This window comes from Dermacentor albipictus, chromosome 7 (genome assembly GCF_038994185.2).
Source record: "Dermacentor albipictus isolate Rhodes 1998 colony chromosome 7, USDA_Dalb.pri_finalv2, whole genome shotgun sequence".
Lineage (NCBI taxonomy): Eukaryota > Metazoa > Arthropoda > Arachnida > Ixodida > Ixodidae > Dermacentor > Dermacentor albipictus.
The window spans coordinates 90,520,273-90,534,495 of record NC_091827.1 but is presented as its reverse complement, the minus strand read 5'-3'; the positions used below and the strand labels follow the sequence as shown (position 1 = coordinate 90,534,495).

At 44.9% G+C, this 14,223-nt stretch overlaps 1 protein-coding gene across 1 annotated transcript in view; it reads left to right on the top strand.

Moving 5' to 3' along the window:
* The window catches only part of LOC135908736 (protein toll-like), a 67,962-nt gene extending 55,186 nt beyond the window's left edge, over positions 1-12,776 (top strand). Inside the window, exons 4-6 of the mRNA XM_065440586.2 lie at positions 308-446; positions 6,395-6,710; positions 11,298-12,776. Coding sequence (XP_065296658.2) covers positions 308-446; positions 6,395-6,710; positions 11,298-11,616 — 774 coding nt within the window. The 3' untranslated portion in view covers positions 11,617-12,776. The remainder of the gene's footprint in view (positions 1-307; positions 447-6,394; positions 6,711-11,297) is intronic.
* The last annotated feature ends 1,447 nt before the right edge of the window (positions 12,777-14,223 follow it).

The window sequence follows — 14,223 nt, the reverse complement described above, 5'->3', positions numbered from 1 at the left end:
TTCCGAATAAATGTACAAACATGTTGCAAGCAACTTTGAAACAGCAAACTTGATCAAAAGCATCTTGGAAAACTGTACGACATAAATGTCTAATACGAACCAATAGTAGAAATTGAGATAGCTGCGCTAATTATCCATAATTATGCAGAAGGGAGGGCCGCTTTAAATGGCCTGTTTATTTGAAACAGTTCGCTTTGAACGCGGGCTAAACTTCTGTAACAAAGCACCAAAATTCTCAATTCGTCTTTAACTCACATATAATCTTTTGTTTATTCCTCCAGGTTTTTTTCCCACATTTCTTCCACAGATACGCGATGCAAAAGATATCATATGTGCCGAAAGCCCCAACCCAGGCGTGTCTGGAAAGGCGCTTCTTACGTTAGGAGAGAAGGACCTTTGCCCAACCGTGGTGCCAAGAGGGACAACGTACCTCCTCCTGTCTATGGGTGAGTAATTGGTGCGCACTGTTCTACTAATAATTAAATGCAGTTCTGGCTCTCTAAAAGCGAGCCTAGTGCGTGTCCGATTGCACACGTCACGTGGTCACGGAGACGCGTTCGTGCCACTGGTCGCGCGTTCGTCGTCTTGTTCTTCCACAGGCTCTATCTTGAGAGCGATCTTACGCGAAGGGGGGATGGACGCGCGGACAGCTTTCTCATTGCGTAACCATAGAAATGTTTACGGATTTAAATATCCGAGCACACCAAAACACTTCCTATAAGTTGTGTGTGCGAAATTATTTAAGTGCGACTTCAGACCATGGGGCGGTCCTTCGAGAAATGAAGTACTTTCGCGGAAGTGAGCGCTTTGAGACGATTGGCGCATTTTTATTTTGCGTAACTGAGGTGCAATTAATGCATACTCTCGCGTAACCGTGCTGTGGAGCGCGCAATTAGCTGAACGCCACCTGGTATGCTTATTTAAGAGGCAGTGCTGTAGTGCGGGAGTTCTGGGTCAGCTGAAGGTTTACACCTTGCGACAACTTTCTGAGGTAGTGAGGCTAAGGGCACGGAGCCGAGGACCACTTGTTTACGGTGGAGGAGCTTGAAGCGGCACTAGCGACTTGCAGGCGCTCTCCGTCACCTGGGCTGGACGGCGTTACCTATGCGGGGCTCGCCAATCTTGGTCAGAAAGCACGACTCATGCTGCTAAACCTTTACAACGAGTCTTGGCGCAATGGTTTGGCTCCACGTGAATGGAAATGCAGCCGCTTGGTTCCGCTTCCCAAATCTGGCAAATCGCCGTTAGATTTGCCATCGTACCGCCCCATCGCTCGGCCAGTTGTATAGGAAAATAATGGAAAGAATGATTTTGACTCGCCTGGAATGGTACCTGGAAAGTTACAACGTGTACCCAGATGCTATGGCTGGCTTCCGGCATGGGCGCTCATCCATAGATAATGTCATCGATTTGGTCAAGTATGTTCAACATCAAAAACGGATGAAACGACTCACTACGGCATTATTTCTTGACATAAAAGGCGCCTATGATGGTATAGCACATTATGTCATTATAGAGGCTTTGATCAAAGCAGGAATCGGTGGCCGCACTTTTCAGTGGCTGTGCAGTTATTTGACCGACAGGCATTTCTTCGTGATGACCCAGGAAGGCGCCACGACTCAACACCAAACTTTCCGTGGAGTAGCGCAAAGCGGAGTGTTGGGGACCCCGATGCTATTCAACCTAGTGCTCGTTGGCCTAGTCAGATGCTTGTCCAACACAGTTCAAGTATGAATCTATGCCGACATCTGCATGTGGGCGTCTGCTGCAACACGACTGCAGGTACGAGCACGGCTACAAAAGGCAGCTACCTTAACATCACTGTACTTGCGAAAACAGAACTTAGAGCTGTCTAGAGAGAAATGCTGCCTTGTTACTTTCATTCGGAAGTCAATGAAGCGTTATTCTGTAAGTGTCAACGGACAAGCAGTTGCAAATGCACGTAAACACCGCTTTTTAGGGGTAATTATCGACCGCGACCTATCATGGAGCCCGCACGTTTCGTACCTAAAGAAGAGGTTGCTGACAATAATACATCTCCTCAAATTTCTCGGCGGAAAGTCACGGGGCACATCGGTGCGATCAATGCTGCAGCTTTATAACGCCTTGTTCCTCGGTTTCGCAAGATACAGCCCCCCTGTGCTTAGTAACACCTGCAAAACAAACCTGCGTGTTCTCCAGGGACTATAAGCTCAAGCCCTATGGACGTGTCTCGGTCTTCCGAGGTGTGCGTATACAGCGGCAACAATTATCATAGCTCGAGATCACCCAATATCAACGTACTTGGTAACCAACGCTCTCAGAGCGCATATTCGCCACGTTGCCCGACTACCTTCTCTCCACCTTGCCGCTCTACCCGCAGAAAGGCCACACGCAACTATCAGTCATATGATTGTTGCCAATCGCACCTCATTGCCATTGAACTACATGCCTGCAGCAAGACCATCCTCACCTTTATGGTGCCTGCACAGACCTGAAGTACGCCTCACCATCCCAGGAATCACTAAAAAGGCTAACATGCCGTCGTTTTCTCTGAAGCAGGCCACATTAGAGCTGTTACATGAGGTGCACAGTGGCCGCGTACACGTTTACATCGATGGCTCAGTCACATCTGCAAGTTCAGCTGCTGCTGTGGTGATACCAACAAGATCCGTCGAAATACATCTAAAAACGTCGCATGTATCATCAACGACACCTGCTGAACTGGTAGCCTTGCGTGCGGCTCTTCATTTCATTCAGGAGGAACCACCCCATGCATGGTCAGTCTCCTGTGATTCCAAGGCACCCTACAGAGTGGACTCTCAGCACTGCGCCAAGGATCACATGAACAGCTCGTCGCAGAGATCAGAGAAGTACACCATCGCATAGTTGATGAAGGACACGATATGATACCTCAGTGGTTGCCTAGTCACTGTGGCATACACGGCAATGATCGAGCAGACGCAGCTGCCTGATCTGCCCATGATGGCGTCAGCTGCGTTGCCATTCCTCTTTCGAGAGCCGACGCAGCGGAAAAACTTTCCGTACTGGCAAACGACCTGACGCTAGCTCAGTGGAAGTCATCCGATTTCACAAGTGCACGACGTCATGCCCTGAACCCTAATTTACAACTCCGTATTTCGCCCGAGCTTCCACGACGCGACTGTACCCTTCTAGTTCGTCTATGTCTTGGAGTAGCATTTTCAAATGCGTACTCCTTTCTTATCGGAATGTCCAACAACCCACTTTGTGACGTCTGCGGGTGCAATGAAACAATCTCGCACCTTCTTTGTGAGTGCTCTCGTTTCAACCCGCAAAGAGCAGTCCTCTCAGCCACCCTATACAAACTGGACAAGCGCCCACTTACAGAAAACAAGATCCTTGGATACTGGCCTACGCGAACATCAGCGCGATCGGCTATGAAGGCGCTGCTGCGGTATTTAAAGGACACTGGACTTTCTGACAGATTGTGACTGCACTGTGTGACGCAGGATTGTAAGGTGACACTATATAACACTAGGAACGCCTTTGCGGGCTGCATGACAGTGCCCACAGAAACAGTTTGTGTGTACGTGCGTGTGTGTGTAGTTTTTTATTTTTTCTCTCTCTCACCTATCGCATCCCCTTGCCCCTCCCCCAGTATAGGGTAGTCAACCAGAGATAATCTCTGGTTAACCTTCCTGTCTTTTCTTTGCCTTTCTCTCTCTCGCTCTCTCTCTATGGACTATTCAGGGTAAATGAAAATATATCATTGACTGTTCCTTTATCCAGTGTAATGATTGAGTAGTCAATAAAACTGTTGCGGAGTAGTAGCAGCAGTAGTAGAAAACTTAATTTGTTATTTTGTAATGAAGTCCCAGAGGACAGCCAGCGTCCGATCGTAAGCAAACTCGACCCCACTCCGCAATGCCGGCACGCCGAGGAACAAACGCATACACGCATACAACGCATACGCAAGCGCATACAACGTGGGCTAAGAAGCCCCCTCCGTAGTGCCTAGGCAGATTAATCTATTCAAGGAGTAAAAGTCCCCAGATGTTGTCTAGCGCGCCCGTTCTTACTCGCGCCTGCGCACAAAGTCGGGCGATCCCTCAAATGAACCACTCGTCCTCTTTGCCATAGAGTTTCCTACAAAAATCTATTTTCTTTACCGGTTTTCCCTCTCCTCCTGTGGCAGCTGCAGGAGAGGATAGCCACCGCCTGCCACGCTGATGTTCGCTTCGCCGCAGACAACACCTATTACGAATGGGCTTATCAATAAACCCACCTGTACTACAGTACAGTACAGTACAGACGTAATGGTTAACTGCTGTCTTCAGTACGGAATCGCTCGATTAAACAACAAAAGCTACCTGAATAATATCATTGCATCCAAAATACGCCTGTAATACCTGAAGTGCCGTGACAAATTTCAAAATAACTTTTTTTTTACTGCTGGATTTTGGTAAACCTGCATATATTACGCCAAGGTTTTCTAAACAAACATGATACCAGGTTAAGCTATTGCATTTTACTATTGTCGTAGAAAAAAAAAAGAAACATTGTAAAGGTGATTGTGTACTGGTTGACGGTCAACAGCACAAGAAACTTCCCATATACACATGTGCAAAAGTTGCGAAATGTTGACGACGAGTCAAATCGAAAGTGGCACCAGTGTGCGCTCGTGGTGATGATGCGTTGTCTCGTCATTTGCAACTAACGGGTTGAGCGAATCATTGCTTTGATAACGGTAATTAAGCCTTCTATAGGCGTAGCACTGTTCGTCTCCTTACTTTGAACGGAATGTGACACGACGATTGCCTGAAAATCACACGCCTGGCACTAAGAGATGCCTCCCTCACGATCTAAGGCGACGATTGATAATAAGATGTTGTTGGCACGATGGTGCAACAGTTAGGTACAATTTTTGTTAGGTTATATATTAGGCTTTTGTTTGTGCTTTTGGTTCTCGGCGACAAATATCTGCATCGCGAATTTTCGCTTTAGAGATTTGAACATCACAGTGGTGCTACATGTTTTGTTAGTCAGCCTGAACCGCCGATTCAACGGAGCTTTTCGCTGCTTCTAATGTATACTGTACCTCGGCGGATAGTTGCTTATTCTAATGTAATAACTTTATCACCAGTAACTTAATCAAAACAACAGACCCGCCAAGTCACGCAAGTGAGAAGTCTCGCTACCGCACACGCACTACGTACTTATTTATTTACTTTGTTTTACCCTTTGGCTTTGCACGTTACAAAGGCGAGGGGCATATTACAGAGCAAAATTGAAGAAAGAACAATTGGAGCATGATCATACAATAACATAGAATAACAATATGGAGCAGGATCAATGTACAAAAAAAATACACAATATGTTCAGTTGCAACTAAGAAAGAGCAGAGTAACTTCAACATCTAAATATAAGAAAGACGCTAAACAAAATTAACAAACTGGTGCAATTAATTAGGCAATGTTAAGCATGTTATTCAAAAAAGTCTTAAAGCGTCGTGCATCCGTAATAGCTGTAGCTGCTTCTGGCAGGTGATTCCATTCGGAGGTGGTCCGAGGTAAAAATGCATTTCGAGTCTCCAGGAAATGCACCCCAGGCATTTCCTGGAGACCACTCTAGTGTTTTGCGTCACATCACACACACAGAAAGGCGGGACCTAGGCGGCACATTTCGGTAGAGTTGGCGCGTGGTCATTCGGTTCTCTGAGCCAGTAGTTTTTTGCCTGGTTAAGTCATAGGCCAGCTCAGGCATCTCTACCTTCTCCAAGCGGGCTGTCTGAACCCAGACGGCGCATTCATACCTATTAACAGTGTACTTCCTTAAAAGAATACAGAAAAAAAGCGTTACAGAGTGTTTGCTGCTTAACCGAAATAGAACATTTATTTACTGTAAGCGCTACTGGATGACGTTGTTGAACAACCAACGCAGTTGATTAGTGGCTATGGTGTGGTGCTACTAAGCCCGAGGTGGCGAGATGGAATCGCGACAAATGGCGGCCGCATTTCGATGGGAGCGAAATGCGAAAACATCCGTGTTCTGTGCATTGGGGGCACGGTAAAGATCCCCTGGTGAAAAAAATCCAGAGTCCACCACTAAGACGCTCCTCATAATCAAATCGCTGGTTTTGCACGCAGAACGCCTTAATTCATGGTATTGAGTACTTGTCCTCTGAAAGTGTTCCAGATTAAAATTTTGTGAAATTCGGGTTCAATGTGTTGTGAATTGCCATTGCCGCTGACTGTCGAATGCTACGCCTGTGTGTTGGGGGATGAACTTTGCCCTTTGCCCTGCTTGTGAAAGGTACCTGTGTTCATACAGAATGAATAAACTTCACTAAACGGTATACTATTGTAACATAAAATATGGATACTCACTTAAACTTCAAGTTTTACCAGTCGGTTCCTTTCGCTTTTGCGAACAGGGCTCCTGGCGATCTTCCTGGCTCTAGCGGCAACGTACCTGTACTACAAGCGGAGGCTCAACACTTGGCTTCGCGACTGCAGCTTTTGTGGATTGTCACAGTGCATCTCGGAGGACACGGACAAGCTCTTCGACGTGTTCGTCGCCTTCAGCAGCACGGACTTCGGCTGGGTGCATGACCAGATCCTTCCGCTACTGGCAGCTCACGGGTTCACCTACTGCACGTACGAGCGCAATTTCAAGGGAGGCTTCCTCCTGCAAGACATCATTCGCGATGCCGTCGCCTGCTCCAGGAGGACACTGCTTGTCTTAACCAGGTTAGAACAAACATTTTTTTTTGTGTACGTCAAAGATGAGTGTTGGTAACTTAGCGAGAAATTACCGTGGCGCCTCCGGTTGGAGGCGGCTCTTACGAAAGCCTACTCATTCCTTATCGGAACGACAGACACACCGACCTGTGATTCAAGCAACAACAAAGAGACAATCGAGCAAATGCTATGTTTGGTGGTGGTAGTGGTGTGGCAGCAGGCGTGGTTAATCTGGCATACATAAGCTGATATTACTCCACCCGAGCCTCCTATGAGCTAATATCCTGGGTGTGTCACCAAGTCTCGAAGAGCCCCGTGTCGCGCATGAAGGCAACCAGCAGTCATTTCCGTTTGGATTGTGTTCAGCATAGAATCCGCTATGCCGGCTAAATAATAAACCATTTTCGTACTCAAAGATTCTGCACACAAAGATTTGCAAGGGTGCCCATGTGCTTGCACTGCTGATGTCAACCTCTATCCCTTGTTCTTCGTTTAATCTTTAATGCCCCTCCTCCCTGCTTAACGTACCAAAGTGGACTTGCCGTCTGCTTTGTCTACCTAAATTTCATTCCGCTGCATCCTCTTCTCCGGTCGGGAATGTCGTTAATTTTAGAAAGATTTCAGTCACCTTATAACAATAGCCTTTCCTGTTTTTCATTTGAAAAGATTATCCGCAGCGCCTTCGTTGGCTATATCGCGGGGGCAGTTAATAAAAAAAAATGAATTCGTAATATTGCAGCCAACCAAATGGGCTGATAACAAAGTCCATGCAATAATCGTTTCTGTAAAAGCGAATGCTTAAATAGGTGCCCTGGAGTCGTATGGTCGAACGGGAGGAGTGGTACTGGGCTTGTTGAGTATAATCTGAAGCTACATTTTCCGATTTCGTTGTTTTAAATAAACGCAAAATGTTTTAACCTTAGATTAAGCTTTATATCTTTTAAAGGATTGTTTGGAGTCTCATCGACTATATGGTTATTTTTTCTTGATGGAAATAGCAAGAAGCTTGTCCCCGTAAAATTATCAAGACCTTTCAACGAGCTTCGATCCTTCACGTCCATTCTTTTTTAAAGGGGGGATATGCTCCTGCTTTTGTCACTACGATTGAAAACATACGAAAGGGTTAAATGTTTAGCCAACTATGATAATTAAAGCTGGTTTGTAGGACAGACGCAATCTGAATGCCTGATGCCGTTTACCGGTGGGCTCACTTTTCGTTTTCACCTTAATTTTTTTTCTCATTCGAACGCTTACACGTCACTGTGGGAAACAATTTGAAGCTATGACTCATAAAATTGTATGATGTGCAGTAATAATTAAACCATAAACAGACAAAATCTTGAAACATTCAGTATCATCATCATCATCGTCATCAATTAGTGACTTTTCATTACCGATTAAGTGCTTTTGGCTTGATTGCCGAAACAAAACCAAGTTACCAGCACTGGCCTAAGTTCCGACTCAGCAGTCGCAGTCTGCTGATATGGCCACTGAGCGCCACCACTTATCGATTCTGCTTATATGCACTCTTTGCATGATTTACGGATAATGTAATGTTGAGCTGTTGCAATCAGTGACTGTTCAGCTGTACAATCAGTGCAGGCGAGCTTCTGTATCCTCCTTGCTGGCTGTGGAAGCTATTATAAGGGCATTGCCATCAGAACTCACAGGGTCGCGGTGACGCAGCAGGAAATACCAGACAGTTAAGTTTACAGAAGAATTGGGGAATGAGCGACGGAGTCCTCATACAGCGATCGAAGATTACCCAACTGGGGTCAAGCTTGAGTGCTTCTGAATATGGGCTTTTACTTAAGATTCTGGGAATGTCACTCTTCAGTCAGAATTTCACAGCGTTTCTGCATATTGCTCTACGTAGCTGATGAAACAAGGTAAAAAAAAGTAAATCAAGGAGAATCTCCCGGCATTTCAGAGTAATCGTGCACCTTGCAACTGCTTTCTTATTAACCATACACTGTCTCAATCTCCCTCATCCTTGGCGTCCACATTACCAAGGACTTTTTCGTGGCACGTACACAAAGAACACGTCATTATTTAACAATCACTTTGTTAATGGAGGCGTAATTTCACACTCCCCCCTACCAGAATGACCCTCGTTCTCCACAAAACATTAGTGTGTCCTAAATTTGAATGTGCGTCTTCTATTTCGAATCGTCATGTTAATTCCATCGTCCTTGGTATCGAAGTTATCCAAATAGCTTTTGAGTGCAATAGCCTATCCTTCTATTCATGCACAGCTAGAGTCAGCAAAAGAAATCACCTCCAAGTTCACCCGTTCCTTGTCAATTCTTTCCACGAAGTCACCCTGCCCTTTGATATTAGCTGCATGACGCGCCTTTCTTTAGCAACAAATAAAATCTAGCCCACGAGTCTGTGGTTTGAATGAAGTGACGTGTTCTAAAAAAATTAACCATGAAATATAACCATGAAAAACAAGGCGAAAGCAGGTATGAAACAAGAACACTACAAAGCGTTAAGAAATAATTCTAAAGGTTCGTGCCAGTCGTAAGCACCAACATGCGATTGTGGTATGAAAGCGGCGCTTTCTTTGGATACCATCCCTGTTTTGACCTGGCTGCTATGTCGGTCAGTGTCATGACAGATATATTTATAGCTCTATATCTGAAAGTGGTTTAGGCATCGAATTGTAAATCATTGACCTTCCCGACTCAACAAGCTTCACTTCACGTGTGTGCCATCATTTACATTAGATCTGCACATACATTTAACCCATGTTTACTTGAAGAAGCAGAAGTATTGCTTCCTGCCAGCTGACATTCAATTCGCCTATTTGCATGTACGTTTTAAATATCTTTTTCAATCTCACGACAAACGAAAATCTAATCTGGTTGCTTGTTTGACAGAGGCAGTTCCTGTCTTGTGTGCTGCCCGTAGTTGTCTGCATAATTATTTACTTGCGGTTAAATTACGATATTGCAAATAAGTCAACGTCGGCTGGATTTAGATATAATATGTCATGTTGTACTTTGAGGAACAGCGGATTTCTCAAGGTTCATATACATTGAAACTTGTGAAGGAATGTTGTATAATTTTAATTTTAATTAAAGCCAACGTACTAATGTTGTTATCTGACTTATCAAGCAGCAATTATCGTCGGCGTTCTTGCAGAATGATATCGCGAGAAAATAGCGATGGATATTTGTAGTTTCTGCAGATTTTTCGTGAGGAACTAGTGAAGAAATCATTGTTTGCTTGAAAAGCCATAGCAATGACGGTGAAAAATTTTTTCTACTCGGCTCGCCATGACGTCACCCTGCTCTTTGCAATTCACTGTGTCCCACGGATTTTTGTAGCAAGAAATTAAATCCGGTCTTAAACTAGGCGGTGTGCATGAGGTAATGAGTTCTAGAAAATTTAACAATGCAGTCTCTTAGCCCCCTCTTCCATCCTTCCCTCTCTCCCTAGAAATAAATGAACAACAATGAATACAACTATCCTGGAAGAGTTTGAAAGTCCACAGAGTTGGGAAGAACAACGTCTAAGGTGACTGCATTCTGGGTAAAGCCAAAAAGGATATGTGTTCGAATTTCGGGGTCTCTATGAACGCATGTTGTTTTAGCAGAGCTGCTCAAGCAGTGCAATATCTGTAGTTACCTCGGCTAAGTTTTTGTTTCCGCTGCGGGCACCACAGCTTACAGGTATTAAGCAAGTTGCTTTGGAGCAACGATCGGTGTTGTGACCGCTGACGTCATGCTTGGACGTAAGAGTGTGAACAGCACATCCCTCAGCTGGTCAGCGCATGTATCTCTTGATTTCATAATATGCAGCTCCATGTCGCATTTAATGCTCATGCACCGTTTTCAGAATCCCTTTGCGTGTCTGCGTGATTGTAATGGTGCTTTAGGTGTTCGTGTCGTAGTGCGCTAAAAACGCCAGGAAGTGAACTAATGGCACAGATTTTGATTGCGCGTAAGGGTAGGGAATATGCACGTTGCCATCGCTCTCTGAAAGTAGCAGTGCCGCAAGGCTCGCCTGCTTTTAGACGTTTGAAAATCAACCCTGTTCTAGAGCAGCAACATGAGTGAGATGCTGCTAACAAACTGTGGAAAAGGGTGAGAACGCGTTGTTGTAAAATTTTGGAAATGCGTTTTCGGATGACATATATTCACTTCTTACGCCATGTGCCGCTTTATAATAGGATGCTTTAGCTCAAGGCGGACTGGACTTTCCCTATTAAAACGCATTTCAAACACAGAAGTGCTTTTATTAAAGAACTGTTGGACGAACTGGAACGAAGTGTGTTGCATTCAATAGAAACAATAGAAGCAGTAGGTAAACGGCTATAGAAAGTGATATTTTAGTTTTTGTGATTAATATTGCAAATTTCTCCAATCTTTGCAAAATGAAATGGTAATTTAAATAAAACATTCATTTACTAGCGTCACTAGTGTCTGAATTCTACCTCTAAGCAGAACAAGCTTCATGGAAATCGGCATTGTGATTGCCCAAGAGACCAATTTCTTCCGTTCCTTATCATTTAGATAGATGTGGCCAAGTTAACAGAGCTCGAGGTAGATTCACGCAGAAAGCGACGGAATCTCGTTTCATGTTTCGCAGGAACTTCGCGTTGAGCGAATGGTGTCGCTGGGAGTTCCGGTTCGCCCAACAGCGCGCCCTGCTGGACCGCGTCAACCTGCTGGTCATAGTCTTGGTGGACGAGGAGGCACTGGACGCCTTGGACGAAGACCTGCGCCAGTACGTGCGCGAAGCCAACCATCTGCGCTGGGGCGAGCCCAACTTCCAGAAGAGGCTGCTGAACTCGCTGCCCAAGAGGGACGCGAGGAGGAAGCTCATAGGCGACAGCCAGGGATCTGCGTCGAACACCGCGATCGACGTTGGTAGCACCCAAGACTCGGTCCGGAAGGACAGTGTTTGAACGTCCACTCTGAGGAAATATCATTTTGACTACTTTGAGTAAAAAAATATGTTGAGTATATTAAGGGGGAACAAATCTCGCCTTGTCTTCAGGGCTGGTAACTGTGACATTTCTTTCTATTATTAGCCCCGAGAACGAACGCGAGCGGCGCTGCGAGCGCCGTTCGCGTGACGTCAGGGCAAGGACTCGCGCCTGTCGTCTGCTACAGTTCGGGCGTTGTCCGGGCGCTTTCTGCGGTGTTTTCGTTTGTTCGCCCTCGTTCTCTCTGCTTATATACTTATGGTGGTCGTCTCAAATATATTTTTACGACGTCTTCCTTTGCGAACATTTAGTGAAAGAGCTAATTTCTTAGACAACAATGCAGCTCTCGAAGGCAACGCTACAGTGGCAGCCGAAGTGACGCAGACCAGCCCAATGCGGGTTTTTCATACGCGGATAGACAATCGCAAAAGCACAGCCTATAGGAATCCAGTTATGATTCCACAGCTGCCGCGGTGCAACAAGTATGTCACAAAGCTGGCTATATATGACTTCTACAGTAGTTACGTTGATTTTATTCCGCTAAAGTAGGATTGCTCACGACCAGTAGTTCATTGAAAATATCGAATTTTTGCATTTCCTCACAGAAATGCTCGGCAGTAGCACGGGGACTTAACTAATACTGGAACTTAGATTCTACACACCTAACTTGCTTCTTTAACTGCTTGTCAACCTTAGGCGCTTCTTCACGTGTTTATTTTTTTTAAGTGGCGAAAACTTGAAGTAAAGTTAATCAAGGTTTACGGCTATTTACCGAGTACAAATGGGAATGTACCAATATATATTCCCTTTTCCGTGCTACGCGTTCAGCTCACCTCTTTAGAGCGCGTTTGTTAATGATTAATAATGTATGTTATGTTCCTCTTCTTTTGTCTATGTTACCAAGTGTATATCATTTATTTATTGCAATGCCGCAGTGTGTTTTGCATTGTTATTGTGGAAATATTTCACTGTTCTTTCATATATTGTATAACTGCAATGTTTTATGGCCACTATATAAATGTAACTTATATGGCGCTTGATGCAGCCATGCAGCCATATTGTACGTAAGGGGGTGAGGTTACCTCAAGCCGTGTCTGTGCGGCTTTTGTCCCTCATTCACCTCAACTTACCACTCCTCTGTACATGTGTGTGTGCAAATGGAAATTAATAAATCAAATCAAAGTCACTTGAGATATATACTGGTGCTTGCTGCTTGAGGAATATACATGACGAATCTGTTTGGCGAACTGACACAGGCTGCTCGGTCCAATTTGTTTAGTGAAGTATGCCTGCTGGACCTCATAGCTGCAGCCAGAAAGAAGTCGAAGCGTGAATGATTAGTAGTATGGGTGATATTGAAGATATTGAAATTCCCCCGGTGGAGGGTCAGAAATCAAGTGAAAGTATATGCAAGGCTTGTGGTGCTTTCTTTATGAATGTTTGCGATTGGATTGGAGCAAACTTAATTTAGCCTGCGAGGTTCTCTTGTATGTACCGACGAAGCGAATAGTTATCCGTTTGTATAATTAAATAACGCTGGATGGAGACATGGTGAGATAGAAGGTGCTTGAATTTTCCTTTTGTATACAGGCAATCTAAACTGCGGTGTAGTAGCTCGAGAATACTTTAGCCATTCGACTTGGCACTGTAAAAAAATTCTTTATGGTTTTAATTCGAAGTTGTAGTGAACTGATGGGTTTCGCGAACGTAGCGTGCCTCGCCATACGGACAGTCGATTGCTACCGTTACGTGATCAGGGGTGTGCCATATTGTCGATAAAGGCTACTGAGGGCCACTATGAAACGTTTCATCACTTTCAATTGAGTGGCTCTCGATCTTAACAAGGAAACTTTTCTCTCAGGTGATTGCTACTATGGTGTTTGTGAATTAACTATGTAAATACTCTACACGACGCGCCGTAGCGTTAGCAGCCATGAGAAATTCATTTTGTGGAGGTCTGTTTCAGAGGGGGATGAAAGTAGCAGCAAACTTTTTCATAAGAAATGCGCGCCTAACTATTTTTTTTACGCATTAATGAATAGCCACATTTGAATAGAACAACACACCAGAGTAATAGGAATCATGATGACAGCTTCGCTGGGCAGTGTCTTTCTAACATCGATTAACATGTTGACTCCAATTAGCAAATTTTTCTTCCACGTAAAATGCAATGCCTCTCATAGCTAAATGCTAAAGGAATGTTAAGTGTTTAGCGAAGCATCATGCACAACTTCGCACGTTGAATTTGCAGATATTCTTTTTTTAATCAAAATTTACTGACAGGCACGGCGCATATATGCATTGCAAAACCTAGTCGACCCGTTTAACGCTACATAGCTTGCGATATCCAAGCAGCAATGTTTCTCGACTCACACGCTTTTGAAGAAGAAACTGTGCCTAACGTATGGCAGCTGAAAGAAGCCGATGTATTGTTCAATACGTACGGCTCGAGTCACCCATACCCCAAGCATACACGAAGGGAACGAGCGCGCGCGGCAGCCGAGCGAGCCGGAGCGAGCGGCGTCCTGGCTGTGACGTCACACGCGAGAGGGCGCCACTCCTAATTATCGCCGCTAATAGCAGCCT